The sequence below is a fragment of the Fringilla coelebs genome (assembly GCF_963513975.1).
Source record: "Fringilla coelebs genome assembly, chromosome: 6".
Taxonomy (NCBI): domain Eukaryota; kingdom Metazoa; phylum Chordata; class Aves; order Passeriformes; family Fringillidae; genus Fringilla; species Fringilla coelebs.
The window spans coordinates 20,367,795-20,386,987 of NC_140034.1; the positions used below are offsets into that span (position 1 = coordinate 20,367,795).

At 40.4% G+C, this 19,193-nt stretch overlaps 1 protein-coding gene across 3 annotated transcripts in view; it reads left to right on the forward strand.

The window, feature by feature from the left end:
• Window positions 1-19,193, forward strand: part of STON2 (stonin 2) — a 71,006-nt gene that overhangs the window by 9,604 nt on the left and 42,209 nt on the right. For all 3 annotated transcript variants that reach the window (XM_084208140.1, XM_084208141.1, XM_084208142.1), the window contains exons 2-4: window positions 5,468-5,676; window positions 6,116-6,361; window positions 12,505-12,702. In XM_084208140.1, the coding sequence (XP_084064266.1) occupies window positions 5,589-5,676; window positions 6,116-6,361; window positions 12,505-12,702 (532 nt within the window). In that variant the 5' untranslated portion in view covers window positions 5,468-5,588. The remainder of the gene's footprint in view (window positions 1-5,467; window positions 5,677-6,115; window positions 6,362-12,504; window positions 12,703-19,193) is intronic.

Below are 19,193 nucleotides of genomic sequence, written 5' to 3' on the forward strand. Positions count from 1 at the left end.
TTAAGAATAGTGATTAGGGTGGCTGCATTGGGTCCTGGGCTCAGGCAGACCACCAGTCTGCTTTTCTGTCATTCAGAGTACCAGATAGCTCTAGTCAACCTCAGTACCTCACTCCACCTCACTCCATCTCTGTCTAAAATCACTGGGAGGCAGCACTAATGACCTACCTTATAATGCACAAGGGGGATTTGTTCTGGCTCTGCAGACACAGCACTGTCGAGGCTCTTGCTACCATTCACTCAGGTGTAATCCATAATGGGAAAAGCCATCCTTTCTCCCAGACAGGCTGCAGGAGTTCCATAAGGCACGTTCATTTGTCTCCCTTTGGGCCCTAATTCTTCCTTTCATATTGTGAGTTTTTGTTTGTTCTGCTTTTGTGTGTGTGTTACATGCACCAGGTAGTGGCTGAGTTTTTCTAAGCTACACCTGAAGTCGTGGAGCTCATATAAAAGCATGTATCAGAGTAAGTAAAACTGGTCTAAGACCTAAAACAGAGTTTTATCTGAGACTTTCTCAGGGCAATTTACAAGCTGGCAGAGCTGTATATGTGGAGAAAATATTGTCAATATTCCAAATACAATAATCAACCAAATATAACTTTATTCCTGTCATCATCTAGGTCGTTCATAAGGTTATCTTACCTCAGGCATTTAGGCAGTGGTTGGTAAAATGATTTTTTTTCAGCAAGAATTATATCCAAATCCACTTCATTTATTTCATTGGGTTTCTCAAGTTCATTGTTTTGGTTTATTTTCCTGTTGTTTAGCACTGTGTTTTGTTTATGCTGTTGCACCTTGAAGTACTTGGGACTTGGTTTTGATGCTGAAGAACAGACTTCCAATTTGGAGTTTGTTTATTATTCAGCTCATGATGTGCTGATGGTCAGTGTTTATTTACAGGCCAAGCCCAGAGGAAAAGCCATGAGCTCTCTCTCACTTGGAAATTTGCCCAAGGCAGCAATCATTCCTCACTTCATGCTACCAGAATAGTTTCATCTGTACAGGTTTGCCAAACACATGGTCAAGATAAAATTACTTATTTTTCCTTGAGGCTTTCCTGGTGGGAGTGAAGCTTGTTTGTTACAAGAAAAGCCCTGGTCAGAGTCTTTCCTTTTCTTACTGTCCCTTTGGCTTAGTTTCTTTTCTCTTCTAAGTGGAATTTAACAGCTTGTCTAGTTGTTTTCCCACAAAGGTCTCCTACAAAACCAAATGCAAACCACTGTAACCAGTTAATGTTTCAGTTCCTGAGATTGTAAGGGAATGTATAAGCAAGAAAAACAGAATTGCAGTATGGATTACAGGATTTTTTTCCAATAGTGTTGCTGTGTAAGGCAATAGAATCTATGCACTCAGCACAAGCTTGCTATAGATATATTTGGAAAACAAGAAAGCAAACAGCTGAATTTCATTCTCAGTATTTTTATTCTGACTTTTTTCGTTTTCCTTTATAAGTGTAACCTAGTAACTGTGGGTAGTGATCAGAAAGCCAACTGCAGCCTGCATTATATGGATGTAACTTGAAGCAATTAGAGAAATGACCCTTAGTGCTTAAAATTGTTAACTGTGCTAAGCTTTTTCTTCTCAGCAGAGTTGAAATCTACTGAGAAACTGTTTGAGTTTGCTGTCCAAATACATGAGTAATTAAATACTTTGAATGGTATGTTTACAAAACCACTATGCAATTACAGATACTTCTGAAATCCATTACAGATACTTCTGATACTTCTAAGCCTCAATAGTACCCCAAACATTTCTACATACCAACATTAGTACTGTTGGTGTTTGTACTCACATAGTAAAGGTCCCACCTAAAGGGAGGGCTCATTGTACAAGGTGCTGGGTATCAGACTTCTAGATAATTATGTGTGTCCTTCTCAAATACATGTTTTTGGTTTACCAAGATAAAGAGAGGAGGACAATGCTATTCCTTGTCATCTGTTGCTAGAGTGGAGTTGTACAAAAGGACAGATGTGTAATCACGTCACAAGAAGAAATGGCTGTAGTCTGTGAATTTACATGGTTTTGGAATAAGAGGTTTCTAGTTATCAAAGCAATTCTGTCATTTTAGAATAAACCATCAGTTTTCAAAAGGGCTTGTATAATGTGCTTTATAAAAACACTGAGAGGACTAAAGAGACAAGGAGTTTTATTCCAGCTTTATGATCTCTACCTCTTGGAGACCTGGAAATAACTTGTCACTCAGATTTACGTGCACCACTGTGAAACTGTAATGTGAAAAAGGAACACCTGAAGCAGAAATTACAGCTTCTTAGAGTTTTTTTCCCTCATGGTCAAGTCAGTGCCTTGGAATTGCTGTTAAGGATCATTGGGGTGAGTAGGTAAAACATTGCATTTACCGTGTAATAGTAGGAAACAAACAAACTTCTGATTCACTTTTTTTTTTTTTCACCAAAAATCTGTTGAATTAGCTTCCTTTTTTTTTTTTTTTTAACCAGTTCAGCACCAAAAGCATAGGGCACATAATAACACAAATCCAGAAGTACCGATCTAAACAATCCTGTTTGTGTAGAGAAAAAAAAATTGCTGTTCTGGCCTGGTAATATCTTGTTCCAAGAAATGTGTTTCCATCAGCTCTTGTTTGGGCCGTGCAGCATAAACTTTTGCTTTAATTGTAGCTCACTTGAAGTTTAGAGTATCCATTTGTTCTTAGTCATAGTAAGCTCCAAAATTCATTGCTCTATGAATAGCCAGAGATGTTTGAGATTTCTGAAGAACAGGAAGGAACACTCTGAAATTCACTTGCAGACTACTCGCTGCAGTGTTTAAATAGTGGTGCTGACTGCTTTGGTAGAGAGAGGATTCAGTTTTGCCCACAATTCAAGTGGTTCTTCTGGAGAGATTTACCTCTGTAGTGGTTCTGCAGATTGCAGCATCGTTGTGTTAACTGAATGCATAGTGGCACTGGTGTTGTGCTGGCTGAGGCCCATTGGTTCACAGTGGGATGGGCTTAGATCTTTCTTGAAGGAGGATTTTGGAGAGTGAATGAGAGGTGAAAGTTTGTGGATAAAGTATTTTTTCCACATAATCTGCACTGGTGTTAGCTATACATGATTCATAATTCTGTACAGGCATTTAGGTCAAGAGGTGGGATTGAGGATCTTTGGTGAATGTTGAAAAAATGCCAAAATCTATCTTCTGCTTTTTTTTTTTTAACCTAACATATGCATCCTCAAAATGTCTCTATTCTGAATATCTTTGAAGTTATTAGCTATTCAGACTGCCTTTCTTCTCTTTCAGACTGCCTGTCTAAAGGGCATGATAACCCTGATAAATCAACACAATCTCTTTTATTTACCAAACTGGGAAGTCTCTAGAAAATTCCAGTCATGGGAAAGTTGTATAATGCACAGTATTCTGATACTTTTCTGGGCTTATAATGCTTACTATCCATTTTAAAGTGCTAGTTTTGCTGTCTGGTACTAAGTGGATTTTAAGAATTATGTTTGTCACAGGGCAGTAGGGTACTAGAGGAAGTCCATCTTAAAATAATGGTATAATTCTCCCACATATCTGTACTGCTGAAACAGTCCATTTTCTTGCCTCCTTTCATATCTTTCTTCCAACTGAAATTAAAAAGAAAAAAAAATTTAAAATGAGCTCTACTGAAGTCTCTGTGCATACAGGGCAGGCTAAACTGTTTTCTTTTTTCATTTCCTGCCACTTCATGCTTCTGTCAGGACTTTTCCAGGAGAAAGGGCAGGTCAGTATCCAGTTGTCTGGGAAAAGAAAACTTAGTTACAGATATTTAAACAAGCCCAAAACAAACAGCTTAATTGGTCACACGAGGAAAACAAGACACCAAGGTCATCCTCTCCTTCCCCCATATGGCCTCCAAATGACCCTAAACATCTGATTTTTTTTTTCTCTTAGCTTGCTTCTATGTTTAGCTTTGTAGTTTCTATTAGCAGCACCCAAAATAGATATTATTCAGGGCAGGCAGGTGTACCTGCCACACTGCATGGAGACAGGGGTCCTGCCATGGCAGTGGAGGAAAAGGGGCTCAAATGTTGCTGTTCCTCCTGCAGGAGGGAATTGGTTGTGTAACAAGGGTAAGATGTGCAGGGTGACTGGTCAGGGGTTCATATGCTCTGGAAAGTCTATGGCAAGGGGATCAGTCTTATGGCAGATTGCACTTAACCATCAGGATTATCTCTAGGAATTCTTACTTGTGTTTGCAGGCAGGTTTGTGACTTCCAAACTTTTGAAATTTTCAGCTCTTTCTTGATTGCTGATCTGCCTTCAGCCGACAAAGGACTTTGTGGCCCTGAGGAGGATAATAATATTTGGAAGGAAGCTATTTGATGATCTGTCTCCTTCAGAAATGCTTAAAGATTGAATGCATTTAAATATGTCTGCTTTTTAGGCCCAAATTTTGTTAATGTGGGGTAGAGAGAAGTCTCAGTGAAGTATCTATTCTTGTACACTAACATGAAGTTTCACCCTGAAAAACCCTTTAGTTAGGTGAGAGACAGCAGGCCAAGAAATGCTGCTTACAGCTCTTTCAAACAGTCAGGTCTGAGTTTCAGTATTTTCAAGTACTTCAATACCATGGCAACAAGAGCTTCAATGCTTGAGATAATTGGGGACAGAATTAGCATATTTCCCTAGGAAGAGTCTTCTGAGAGTTTTGAAGTGGTTTGCAAAACTGAGGTGGTCATGGCTTCTTGTCAGAGAGAATTTCTCTGCCTGGACCTGACCCTCGCAGTTACTAGCTAACAACCAGAGCACTTCCAGTGCTCCATTCCATCTAGCAGATTCACAGATCTGTGTGGGGTGCATACTGTTGGAGTGCCTACTAAATTCAGTTTTCACATTTGTGAAAACATTTGCTGAGCTACAGCAAAATCATGCTTAACTCTGGACAAGATCTAAGAGGGTTTTTTAAATTAAAATGTGAAGATCCAGTCAAGCAGCAGAGTGGAAGGTGCATCTAGATGAGAGGGCAGCTCTCTATACCCAGACCATGATAAGAGTCATTGGCCACTCATCCTCATTCCAGAATCAGTACATAAATGTTACTGATAATGTAACGTGCAATTTATTGCTTGCTCTGCAGAGGGATTAGACATTGTAAGCAGCAAGATGGGCAAAGACACGTTGACAGCTTGGAGTGGGGATTAAGTTACATCATAATCAAAACTAGCTAAACCTGGGAGAATCTTCTCATCTGCTGGACTTATGAGAGACATGGCTCCTTGAGAAAGGCCTAAAATATTGGTTTTGGTGATAGACTTTTTAAACATGAAGATGATTGCTTTATATGAAGGAGTTGCTCAAGTGTAACCGTCCTCTAGCAACAGGTGACATTCCTGTCTCAAAGGTGGTAGTGCTTTGACAGTATTGCGACTGTGGTACATAAATCGCTTTAACATTCTATATTATAAAAAATGGTGGCACTAGTTTCTCCCATTTAATTTTCTAAAAGAAATCATCTACTTTCTTAACAGCAGTTGAAAAGAAAGTGCAAAGGAGGTGTTTCCCTCTATTGGCTCATCTTCACTGTTCCTCTCCCATTCTGCTTCCTCCTCCTTCTGATCCCTGAGTGAAGATGAGTGACCTGCTGCGAATATGACATCTCTGACAAGTGTCATTGCCTCCCACCAGTCCGAGTGGGTGTCCTTCACTGACGAGCTGCTCCTCCCTGTTCCCCCACGAGGTAAGCTCTCTGATTTTCTCTGGAACTGGTGAGACTTCCTTGTTTGATTTAGACCAGCTACTGTCATATATCTAGCATATACATGTGATATATATGGGAGAGCTTGCCTTCTACATGGAAGCAGTTTGAGCAGAGATCGAATTATCTCCTGCTACCCCTATGTCATAGGAGAATTCGGGCCAAAAAGGCAAATTATTCTCCTCGTGTGATGTGATGTAGATCTACTACAGATTTTGGATCTGTACTTCAAAATTCAAGACAGTACATGGAGAACATCTCACCTATTAAAATCAAATGCAGGACTGCCCAGTGTTAATCCAAAAACTGCACTAGGTAAAGGATAATTCCCTACATTCAATGGCAAATTTTAGATGTTTCAATAAAAAACAATTAAATAATGGTCAATCCTGTAAGTCTTTCCATGTTACCTCTATTTTAGGGAGCACTGAGGCTCCTCCGATAAAATGTTTTAATTCCTCGGACACATCCTCAGAAGTGAACCACAGTGCAAATGGAGAATTTCAAGACCTTTTCTGCTCAGAGCTGGAAGAGGCAGCTGAGCAGCCCAAGGTGGATTCTGGTAACCATGTGTCTCCCAGCACTGATCTGTCATCATCCATCAGTGCTTGGGTTCAGTTTGAAGATGCACCGTGGACCAGTGCTTCATCAACCCACCCACAAGCAGGTGAGGCAAAAGCAATGAGAAGGTCTGTTCCAGTAAGATAACAAAGTACAATGAGAGCATACAGGATTTTTGCCTTGCTCTTTGGCTTCTCAAAGGTTTGTACTGTATTTTAACACAATTAATGTTATCAGAATTTCAAAAAGGGCTCACACTACCCTTCTGGATTGAAGAAGAAATATTTTCTTTTTGTAAAGAAAATGAAAGCCTTTTGTGATTCACTCCACCCGTGTCTTGACTAAGTCTTGGAGATTGCCAAAATGCATTAATGGGGAATGAGCATAGAAGTGTTTTCAGCAGTGACATTTCTTACATAGAGGTATGAAAAGCCATTGAAAAATCTGAGTTGTATTTGCCTCTGTAATCTGGAACCCAAAGAATGGTGATCACCTCTGTGATCCTAGCCTTTACCTGATCTTAGTTCCCATATGCTTCTTGCCAGCAGTTCATTGATACCAGCAACTAATGTGCCAGTGCTCATCAGTACTTCCTGCTGTCTTTTGATGCTGTGATTTAGCAGCTGGAGAATGACAAAGACAACAGACATCTACCTTAATTCCAGCACTACGTGCACTCTTCTTCAAATATAGCAGTTCTTTCTGGCATGCTTAAAACATGCAAATCCTCTGCCTTGCCTCATCAGCTTATGGTAACTGATGTGGCTATGTGAGCTTCTAGCTTTTTTGCATGAACAGACTTCTCTCCTTCCTTGCAGGAGGTTGTGGAGTAATTGCCTAAGAAAACAATAGTTTACTTTTTCATGTTCAAATTGAGATTCTCACTTATTAACTCCACTTTGCGACTGCTATTTATTAAAGCAGTTTAAAGAATTATAGCTTTCCTCTGCTCACTGAGTCCATCAGATATTCCCTGTAACACATGAATAATACTTCTGTCAGAAAACCTGGATTGTCAGCTTTGGATTGGATTTTGGATAAACCCCATCTGGTTTTCCATCTGCTATTTTGATGGGTGCTGCAGACTAGTCTTTTTGAGACAGTGTGGTTAGACCTTTGTGCAGAAGTAGGGGAACCTTTAGAATCTCTAAAAGAGATTTCTCTGACCTTCTTTATATTTATTTGTTGGTTCTTAGTTGTAAATACTTATTTATCCTTGTGATGTGGAGAGAAGGAAGAGCATCCATGAAGTGTACATATGTAAAACTGAGATGCTCCACCTCTCTGTCTAGTTTCATGGCTATGTGATCCTTATTCTTACTCACACAGCCGCATACTTTTTCAAATGAGGCTGTTGGTTGTTCTGACTTGGTATTTCCTTCCTAATGTTGTTATATCCTTTTTAACTGAAAAACTAAATGCACCTTCTTAAGCCAAATGAAAAATCTTTGCTCAACCTTAATAAAGCTAATCATAAGAAAAAGACTTCCATAAACCAAATTTTATGGTATATTACTTGATGTTCTGCCTTAGGAGGGATGTGGCCCAGTCTTAAGGTATATGATTAGCAAAAGCACTGCCTGTTGGTGCGTGTTTTCAGTCACAGGGGACACTAGTCTGTAGGCAGAGGTCTAGGATATCCAGATGAGGAGAGCAGAGTGGACTTTCCAAAAGCATTGCAGTTTTGAAGTAGGCGCTCATTTGTGCCCCTGTAGAGGTTTGTCCTGTGTGATCCGTGTCACTGAGGGTGGATATTTACACACTGACTTTGGCATCTGACTGAGATTCATGGAGAAGGGTGACTCCCCTAACAGTCAGACCAGGATGTACTCCATGTAATTCTTGCATGGGAAGCTATTATTCTATGAAGCAAGTAGGAGCCCTGAGGAGGTGTTTCCTAAGGATTTTTTAAAATCCTTACTTATGAGCTGGTCCTACTCCTTTTCTGGACCCTGTATGCTAAAGGGCCAGACCAGTGCAGCTGGCAGCCTCTAAAGGGAAGCAGAAATGACAAGTCTTTGTTTCTGGCCCTTTACTTTGAGGGACTTTTGATAGCAAGAGGTAGGATAAACTCCAGTCTAGTTGTTCTCCATTGTTGTGCAGATCACGATTTCATTCTATGTGCAGCAGCGAAGCTGGAGACGCTGCGTACGCTGACACCCCGAGTGGAAAGCCCGAGGTGACGGCAATTACTCATTTCCAGTAGCAAACATTCTGCACAGGAACAACAGCAAATACCCAGCCGGGGGAGGGAGGGGTAGGAAGGCTAAGTGCAAACAGAAGGATTGGTGTGAGAAGGATGGACACATTGGAGATCTGTTTCCTGTGCAGGCAGCTGTAAAGAGCAACGTCCTGGAGGCTCAGCGCTCCCGGTCGCGGTCCTGTCAGGGCTCCAGCGCTGTTAGGAAATCGTCTGTCTGTCTGTCTGTTTGTGCTTGAGCAGCTGCTCAGCTGACCAGATAATTACCCAGGCTGATGGCCAGGTTGCCTGGAAACACATTTTGAAAAGGGCTTGCAAAACGGGATTTCCAGAGTGCCATGAGAGCAAAGAGGATGGATGCTCAGAGAGAGAGATGTTGTACATTAGGGTTACAGTATTTTGGTGCAGGTTCCCCCAAAAGCAAATATTTATCTCAAAATGCTCAGAGCCAAAAAAATAGCAATTTAAATACAGTTAGAATGTAGTGGTTATCCTATAGGAAGTACATTTTTAAAGAAACCAAGGCTAATGCTGAACCCTTGTTCTGGGAAAACTGAAGGCATTATGGGGAGAGCAGAGGTTGGAGGATTGATGGCACGCAACAGGGCTGAACAAACAGGCAAAGAAGTTGGAAGATGAAAAGAAAGGTCAAATCTGAGGTACAGAAATGAAAAGCACCCATAGTAACCCTCACAGTGAAAACTATCTTTAATTAGTATGTTCTTGTAAATCCTTCCTTCTGCCAGGTTCAGGCAGAATAAATGCTAAGCAAAATATTTGATTCAAAATATTTCAGCATTTGGGCTTTCTGTATAGTTAACTGACAGCTGCCAAAGCGTGTGGATTTCTCCTCAAGAAGCAAAAACTCTTGAGTGAGGCCATAGAAATATTAAGTCAGAGAAATGATGTACTGTAGTGTCCCAGTCTCTGTTTTCTTTTTGTGGGGAAAAGAAGAAATTTGAATTTTGTTATGATTATTATCAGCCTAGTCAAACTGTTACTGCCAAAGTGAAAAATGAGATTTTTAGGCTGACCCAAATGTTCCTATCACAAATGCTACACAATCTGTAAATGATCACAGCCAGCAGGTGACAAAACATTTGCATTTGTTATGCAATGGGCCTCCAGCTCACAGTCTCATATTCTATCAGTGTTAGCTGCACTCTTCAATTCAATGAGGTATATGAGTCACCATAATTAGACTAAGGCAAGATCTGTTACATCATCCATCCTACTCAGCCATGCCCACTTCTTCCCAAGAGCTTTGTCTGGTTTTAATGGCTCAAATTACTTGGATTCATACCATGACCCTTGAGAGGCTATCCAACAGCATATCTGAGCTTAACTACTTTGTGCTGTTCTCTCTGAAACAGGCAATACTTGCAATACAAGATCAGCAGCTGGAAACTACACCTGTTACTAGAAACTGTGATGCAGTGTTAAAATCAGAAAAATCTGAAGTCCTATGTAATAAGAAAGGAAATACTGCTAATATGGTTTATTGTAATACAGTGTAGGGATCAAGGAACAGGTCCACAAAAAGAGGAATGAATGGTTCAAGGTAAATCTGCATATTAAAAGCCAATCCATTATTTTAAGCATAGACATGTCAAGAAAAGTAAAATGCATGTTGAAGGAAACGTTTTTTGTTTTGGGAAACAATGAGTTGATTTTCAGTATCCAACGCATGCTACAGAATTTGCCATTTAGGGATAGTTCTGGCACTGGTCTTTCAACATAAACAGATTTCTGAGAAATTCCTACAGCAGAAAGGCTGTGACTCTCTGGCTATTGGCATTAGAGACTGAATTCAAAATTTCTACAAGAGCCCTGCCTCATTTAGGAATTTGGCAGCAGCACTTCCAGGAATCTGAAGAGCACCAAGCAGAAGCATCTGAAGAGAGATCTTAAACATGTGTAGATGTTTACTTTTGATTGTCTTGCTTTTTGAGATTGCTACATGGTCTTTTGGCTCAGTATAGGGGAAAATGCCCTTTTGCTAGTTTTAATAATTAGTGTTGGGGAACCTAGAACAGTCACAGGTAGAAAATGACTGTAGTAAGAATTCAAAAAATATCTCTTGCAGAAAAAACTGCCTGTGGTTTTGGTTTTCCAAAGTACAAGACTCCTTTTAGGAAAAAAGCAAACAAATCTGTTTTTTCAAGATGGCCCAACTTGCCTGGAATAAAATTAATTTGCCCTTACACAGAGGTATTTGGCAACACTAGTCCAGTCAGATGCCTTCTTAGATAAAAATTGAGTTTGGAAAGCACAAAACTAGTTGGCAGTATTTGAGTTATTAGATCTTACATGTTTCTAAATTGGCCTGCTTTTTCATATTGCTGTGACTGACTTAAAAAAATACTGGAAATCTAAGATTTTTTAAAATAAAATAATTCCACAGTTTCTAGGATATAAAGCACACTTTTTAAAAAACACTTGGCTCCTGTTAGTGATCCACATACAGAGCTCAGCTTTTCAGTTTGTTCTTTATGTCCAAATAAAGTGCTCTGTCTGTCAAAGCAGTTTCAGCTGAAGTTTTAAGGATGGCTTTTCAGGTGCCGTGTTTAACAAAAGGACTGAGAGAGGGACTGACAGATTACAGTCACACACTCATCATCCTTTCTCTACTGGCACTGAGCACCACACAGCCTGCAGTTACTGCAGGGAGGAGGGGTGGGCTTTGGTTCTGTGTCTGACACAACAGCTGACAACCTGTGCAATAAGGAGGCAGATCTGACTTTCAGCTCCTCATCCTCAGGGATGACTCCTCAGAAGCCCCTCAGTGCCACTAAGCTTACAGCTGTACACATATAAAAATACCACTGCCTGCTTACCTGAGGCTATCAGTCCAGATACACAAAATAAATTCACACTTCTCAAGAAGCAAGGCAGAGAGCACTGTTTGGGTATTCTGTCTATGCACATATCAAGATTTCCATAATGTGGAAATCTTGTCCCAGCACATCATTTGGATGGAGAGAGATAAATCTTTTTTAACATTAATTTGTCATTTTTTTCCAAAGTATCTGTCAACCTAGTAAGGGTTGTTTGTTTATTACATACTGAGAAGAGAATTTCTGCATCAGTAGTTGTTCACTGTGACTGTGAGATTTGGGGAGCATTAAGATCTTTGTTGGTTTAACAGCTGAATACAGATGTACTAATTTAGAAAACAGTTATTAAGCTGATATTAAATTAGAACTAGTCTCTACCTGTACACTTTTCCTTAGTTCAGGAAGACTTTTTAACCATAACTTTGTTTTTTATTAGTATTATTTCCACACTAGGGTCACCCATTGTTGCTAGCATTCAAGTGATGTTATGGGCAAAGAGCATGCAATACAAAGAGCACAGAATACAAACTCATAGCAGTGGATGTGTGTGATTGTGTTCTGAACTCTGGGTGATGGTTAGGCAGGACTGAACTGTTCGACATGCAAGTCTGGCAAATGAGTAGAACGGGATTTTTGGTCTACATTGAGCAGAAATGTAATGTACTATATTCAGATTGGGACTCTACATTCTACTTGTTCACAAACAAAAGCCATTCCTAGTGCACATTAATAGGTCAATTTCAGGTTATTTTTATACTCCCCCTCCATGCAGAGCATTCCTGAGATTTGAGTGGGTGTCACAGATAAGGAATGCTAATTAAATAAAATAAAACCACTTTAAAAAAATCTGTGGTGCTGTAAAAACTCAACTGAGTTGCACAACAAACATATTCAGATCTTGTCAGCAGTGTCAGAAACATGAAATCTTGTTCTGAAAAGTCACAGCTTCTCCAATACTTGAGCAACAGGAAAGCATATGGCTGCCTGCAGCATGGAATCTAAGGCAGACAGCTGAGTAGTGCTGGAGGGTGACAGTGCCAGGCACTAGCTAAGTTGCTCTGCATTTGTTATAAAATAACTGTGTTGCTGGAGATGTTGGAATTTGTATTTACAGAGCCCCAGTACACTGATCTAGCATGTCTTTGGAATAGTTGTGATCTTCAGGCTGATTGCCCTGCATGTCTCTAACCGATACCTGTTTTCTGCAACCAGTGTCTGCTTCAAAAGCACCCAGCTGGACTTCCCCCTCTTCCAACTCTTCTGAGAGGCAAGCCCGTGCCTCAGAGAGCAGCTGGACAACCAACTCAGAGGACACCAGCAGCCCAAGCATTGCTCCCTCCTACACAGATCTGCAGTCACTGAATACTGAGGACTTGACCAGTGGTAGAACATCTGCAGCAGATTCAGCTGGTAAGAGGGAAGCCTTCAAACTTCCATCTCAATCTTTTTGATGCTACTCAAACTCACTGTTCAGAATTAAGCCAAAGGGAATTGATCCAAAGCAGAACAAACTCAAGGATTAGGCAGACTAACATTTTGTTCTAGTCTAATTCCAAAAAAATCACACTTGGACTTTACACAGCACTGACATGTGCAGGCTCCTGAAGTTAGAGCCAAATGCAACTATGTACCTGTTGGTAGACTTGGAGCATTTCTGCTTTTGACATGCCACATCAGCTTAAGCTGATCTAGGAACTAGTATGTTGTGGGAGGGGCTGGATGCCTTTCCTGAATTTCCATGCAGAAATTTTCTCAGCAGTGTATTCAGCTGAGGCAGGCCCAGTTCTGCTTGCTCCTCTCTGTTCCAGTGAGAGCCAAAACACAGATCCAGTTTGCTGGAGGCATTCTTTGCATAGTGCTTTGCACTGTTACTGAACAATAAATGCAGAGAAAGTGTAAGACATGACATAACATGGTTCAGAAGCAGATTTTAACCATTTAAGGATCTTATGTCTGACCTTGTAGGGCTCTATTTAAACACAATCCCGATTGTGGAAAAATGTGTTACATCGCATTGTAGCTCTTTGCTCCTCAGCTGTACTCTGGGCAATCTGAAGCAGGAGAAATAGAGCAGAGTAGTGCCAGTCATGTCATGGAGAATGGGAACTGCTGAATGACAAAGCTTTCACAGTGCATAAAAAAGCTGACCTGTCAGGACACAGAAAAAAATACACAGCTCCAGGAGGAAGCACCTGTACGATGTTGAAAGCTGTTCAACCCATGCTGAGGAAGGTCAGTAGCTATGCAGTTTGGTGATGAAAATTGATTGCCTGGTGTTGTGATAGCTCAGACCTGGGAGATATTTAATGTGTTTTCTCTCAGGTGGTGAATGCAAAAATATGTGGGAAATAAGATCTGTTTTGTGAGAATGGGCTTCCCTTACCTTGCTGAGGTCGTATGTCCCTTCCATAAGAAACATATGCATACATCACCTGCAAAGAGTATTACTTGGTGGTTCAGTGAAGCTGAGTTACACTTCTAGGCAGATTTATAAACAGCAGTATGGTAGATGCTGGCTCAGCACTTCAGGCAAAGGATTTGTGGAGAAACAGTAGTTACTTTGGATAAGTAGAGCTGTTTCTTTTTTCAAATAATGAAGTTAGCACAAATCTGTCTGATAATTTTTATTTTGGAATACTCTGCTTCCCTGTACCTCTGAGTTTGGAAACCACTTTTTGGTAGAAAGGTAGAATAGGAAAGTGGGAGTATGTGCTGGATATTGCTATTTTGTTGATTTGGTATCGGCTGCTCTCCTTGGGGCTGTCTCCGTCTGAGAGAAGGGAATGAGGGATGCCCAGTCCATATATAACTTCATGTTATATAGGCAAGTCAAAGACAAAAGCACTTCTGTATATGCCTGTCATACACATGGGATTATATCCTATATATGGCCCAAAGTGAAGCTGATACTTCAGTAAAAGCTTTGTGTACAACTTTCTTATCTCAGTCAGTCACAAACTGACATATTTATTAGCAAGACGGGTACAAAAACTCACTCCAATCACCTAAATATTTTACAAGTAAAAAAGGAGGTAATACAAGCAAAGCTGTGCTGTTAGTTAAAACACAAGATACACGAATCATAAACATAAGATACATAAAACATAAGATACACTTCCAGTACCATAGTGATACTGGAACTTGAAGTGTGAAATACACTGAGTCTTTGTGTCACCAGGGGCAGAGTTTGCAAAAGAGCAGCATGAACAAAGTGCATCCGTTTTTTCTGATCCTAGGATGCCTCACAGTCCACTCCCTGAGGTGGCTGCTGACATCAGGAAGGTTTGTGGAAGTGGGGAAGCTGAGGACCTAGTGGTCATGGAATTGTTGTAAAGTTCTGGCTGCTCTTCTGTTGTTCAGCCCACTCTTATCCCATCATAACAGTGCATAAGTGGACAAAATATGTATGATCATTTTCTTCTCTCTATCCTCTCTGCCCCTCTCCAGAAATTCAGTTCTTTAAACCTGACTTGATTCAAGCATTTTATTTGCATTTCTCCCCTCAAAGGACTGGCTACCTCAGTCTGTAGTAAAGTTAGAAGGCTCCATCAAGACAATGAAATGGCATGTATTTTGCCATGAAGGCAAAGGAATCCTCATGCTCTGTGTGATGATAAAGTCACCTTGACTGCTAACCAGAATGTTGACTCCAAGGTCAAGCTTGCTGAAGGGAAAAAAAAATCAGACTAATATCACTGCTAAAAGCCCTATGAAAATAATAAAACAATATTTGACCTACTTAGTGATGGTAAACAATCAGGTCTATGAAACAGACTGGGTTCAATACTATTTCAATGAAAAAAACCTAGTGATGAGAAAAGCATGAAAAATTCTACTCTGTGGTCAGATGCTAAGTAAAATAACTATTTTAGCCATGGTGAATTTTTATTGCCTGAACAGGATAAAAGGATACTCTATTCCATAATTTCACCACTTGTCTTGAATTTATCCTGCATGCAAAATGCTTAAACATCAGCTGCCTGTGGTAACTCAGGGCACAGGGTTTTGTGTGGGAGCAGATGAAAGCCTGAGGTAAGTCTGACTGCAGGCATACACAGAGATAAGTTCCAGCCTTAAAATGTGCATCTTGGTGTCCAGGCTCTAGGCAGGTAGAATTGGCTGGGAATTAACTTTCTCACAACTGACACAAAATTTGAGTGTAAAACTTATGAGCTTGAGCTTATATAATGTGTGTGTTAATGCAAGATATGGCCTAGGAAGATTCTGAAGAAGGAAAATGAGAGATCTGAATGATGCAACCTGAAGGGTAAACCTGAAAGTTTACCCTTGCTACAGGGGACTGCAGAAAACCTCCCGACTGATGGAGTTGGGATAAGCAGACTGATGTCCTGTAAAGGCAGCAATGTTCACAGTGGTGAAGGTAAATGTTGCATGAGCAGAGCTGAAAAAGATTTGCTTTTCTATCAAAGTGCAGCTAAAACATGCTGCACTTCATTGCCTATGCTTGTTTGAACTCTGGCACCAAGAAGCCTTTTATATTATCATCATCTTTGTCAGCACAAGGGACTCTTTAGCCTGCAGCTGCTAGCCAAGAAATGTGGGTCAGGTGATAGCAGACTGCCCATTTACCAGGGGCATGTTTATGTGGTTATAAGAGCAAGAACTTTTCAACAGCTGGGGTTTCACTGTGTGTGAAGCTGTGTTTGGTGCTGGTGAAATGCCCTTGCCTCAGAGTTCTTACCATGCCTCACCACATTGCCCAGCTTGGATCAATGAGCATGAAAAGAAGTAGGAACTTTTGGCCTTTGTGCTGTGCTCTGCAAGATAAGTAACACAGGACATCTCTGTTACTGATACAATACAAGTATTTGTTCCTTCTGTAGCAGATGCCTGTCTCAGCTTTCAAAAAAGGCCAAATATCTGCGAGACAGAGGAGCAAGAGAGAGGCCTTCTTCTAACTGAGATTATGGCTCTTTTCTGAGGCTGTGCCCAAATACCTCACAGCTTGATTTAGATTTCTGCATTTCACCATGCTTCTTTAAAATCATTTTATCTATATAAATTAAAATTATATTGTATACAAAATATAAATAGTTGTATATGGCCAGTATGTATATCATAAAGAAGATATTATATATATTTACATAGCTCAGAAACTATCTTTTATTATAAACTTCATAGAATATATAATAGAATCTCTCTGTATCACATATTAAAGCTCTGTGTGTGTATGTCTGTGTGTAGGTATAAGTTTCCTTGTAGCAATTTTATGTGCATTGTTGGTAGTTGTGTTGTTTCTGTTTTGATTTGTATCTTAGCAAAGCTGCAGCTATGCCATGTTTGATGTTAACAGTTCAATTTGCAGACCAGTTGTTCTCTTTGGCACTTTATTGTATCTCTGGGACTACTGGGATACTGAGGAAATTGCTATGTTTTTATTTTCTGAGAACATCTGCATGTTTGGAGATAGAAAGTTGCATGTGTGACCCCTAACTTCCCAAAATCCAGACAGTTCATAAATAGCACAAGGAATTAATCTGAGAATGTTGTTATTTTCAACATCATTTAATGGGGTTCTGGTGCTTCTCTTCCAAATCTTGGAAATGGCAATTCTGACAAGCTCAGCTCCAGCTATCTCTTGACGGTAATAGAGGGCAAATAATAACTTTTCAAACCTTTTCCTAATGCTTTTCTGCAGTGTTTCTGTTACATTTCTTCTGTAACTGAAGCCAGCTAGATACTGAATCCTGATATGATGACTGCAAGAATGGTGTTCTGTGAGTTTCAAACAAGCAGCTTTGAACAGATTACATAGCTGTGCAATGTGGTTGCACTGAATGCCATGAACAGGGTACAAGTTCTGAAATGATTCCATGTTAATTATCATGGCAAGAGGGAGAATAGTACATGCTGATGATTGCTACCTTCCATCCAGAACTGCATTTCAGTTGTGCTGTGTAACTATTAACCAGCTTGTGCTGTATCCCAGTCCCAGACACATGAAAAACTTGTGCATGAGAGTCTGCCAAAGCGAGCTGGAGAGGCTGCAGAGAGGGACATCCAACTCTTGCTTCAAGGAGGAGGGGACTCCAGAATGCCATGAACAAATAGCACCTAAAATATACTCCTAAACAACTCCAAACTATAATGGCTAGATTCAGCACCAGAGGCAGGGTTCTTTATTTTTCATGTAAATGTCAACTAGCAATTCAGGAGTTTTATATTCTAGTTGTCATCCCAGATTTTTCTCATGCATTTTTAGCTTCTTGGAGAGTAATGAATTAGTGGGACAGATTTGGGAAGCTAGGTCTAGATAATTCTTAGCAGTAGAAGTGTTGTGATCCTGAGATAGACCTGTGTACTAGAAATTAGCTCATCTTCAAGGCTTCCTGGCTGCAGTATCCTAGTGACCTCTGCAGTAGCGTTCAGTCCTCATCCCTGTGTTGCAGTAGGGAAGCCTGCAGCTTGGTTGTGCAAACTGGACCTATAAGTAGAAATAGCTTTTGCCATATAGAATGACAGCCTTGTTCTTTGATGAAGACTGCAGGTAAAAGTAGTGGACCAGAGTCACCGTCTCAGTCCCACCTTGTGGCAGGAAAAAAGGCTCAGAAAGTCTGCCAGGAGGAAGGGGAAGTATTAGAATGAGGAAAGAACAGGTACAACAATAAACAAATGTTTATTTCTATCTATTCAGTAGAGAGGATTACAAAATAATCTTGGTGTGCAGTCATGTGATTCATAGGCTTTAAGGCCAGAAAGGAAGACTGTGTTGTCATTATTGTTGTCCAGTCTGGTCTCCTGGCCATTTCTGCACCAAAGCCTTCAGTTTGAAATACACAGCACAGCTGCAGGCTGTGCAGGGAATGCGCTGAGAACAGCCCTGAGGAAAAAGGTGTGGGGCTGTTGATGGATGAAAAGCTCAACATCAGCTGGCAAGATGGAAGAAATTCTTTACTCTGAGGGTGGTGAGGCACTGGAAGAGATTGCCCAGAGAAATTGTGAATGCCCCATCCCTGGAAGTGTTCAGTGCCAGCCTGGATGGGGCTTGGAGCAAGCTGGTCTAGTGGAAGGTGTCCCTGCTTATAGCAGGGTGGTTGAAACAAGATGGTTTTTAAGGTTGCTTCCAACCCAAGCCATTCTATATTACTACCATATCCTGAGCAAATATTTGCATAATATCTTTCTGATTAACATCAGCTGTAGCAAAGTTAGTCCCTGATCAGTCATGTCCATCCCTTCAAAACTTCATTTTAAAAAAGGACTGTTCTAGTGATAACATTTAAAGCAAGCTGAGATGTCACTGAGCACAGCTCTGCCAGCTCTTGTGGGCCTAAATGTAGTCTACTAACTTCAAAAGGTCCAATATTTGCCTCCCCTACACCCCAGAAAATAACACTCATTATTTATCTTCTCTGTTACCTTGCCTCACAAAGAAGAGTGGTTGATGCTGCTGTAGGACTATCAGATTCTTGCTTTTTCTTCAGGAACAATGTGAAATATCAGGGTGTAGGAGAAACAAAATTTAACATTGCTCTTATAGTAAGAAAGAAGTTAGAAGAAAGCTCAGAAGTGTCTGCTCCTACTAATGCTTACTAGGCTGAGTCTTACGGTGCTTACCCCTCTGAATTAATTAGGCCTTCCCTGCTCCTCCACATTGTAAGAAAACCAAGTCTAAGACAAGGAGGAGGCAGAGTGTGAGAGGAGAAAGTGGCAGCATTTCACTGAGTCTAATTTTCATTACTGCTTGGAAATATTACAATTAAAAACTTTATAACTTTGTGTGTGTGTGTGTATATATATGTATATAAAATAACTTTGTTGTTTAATTGAGTGTTTTCTTGTCTGCTTGCTAGCAAAGAATCAGTTCTGATCTTGTGCATGTCATTGGCCCTGTGCTGCAAACAGCTAAATGAGCATCTCCTAGTTCAGGTGCTGAGTTT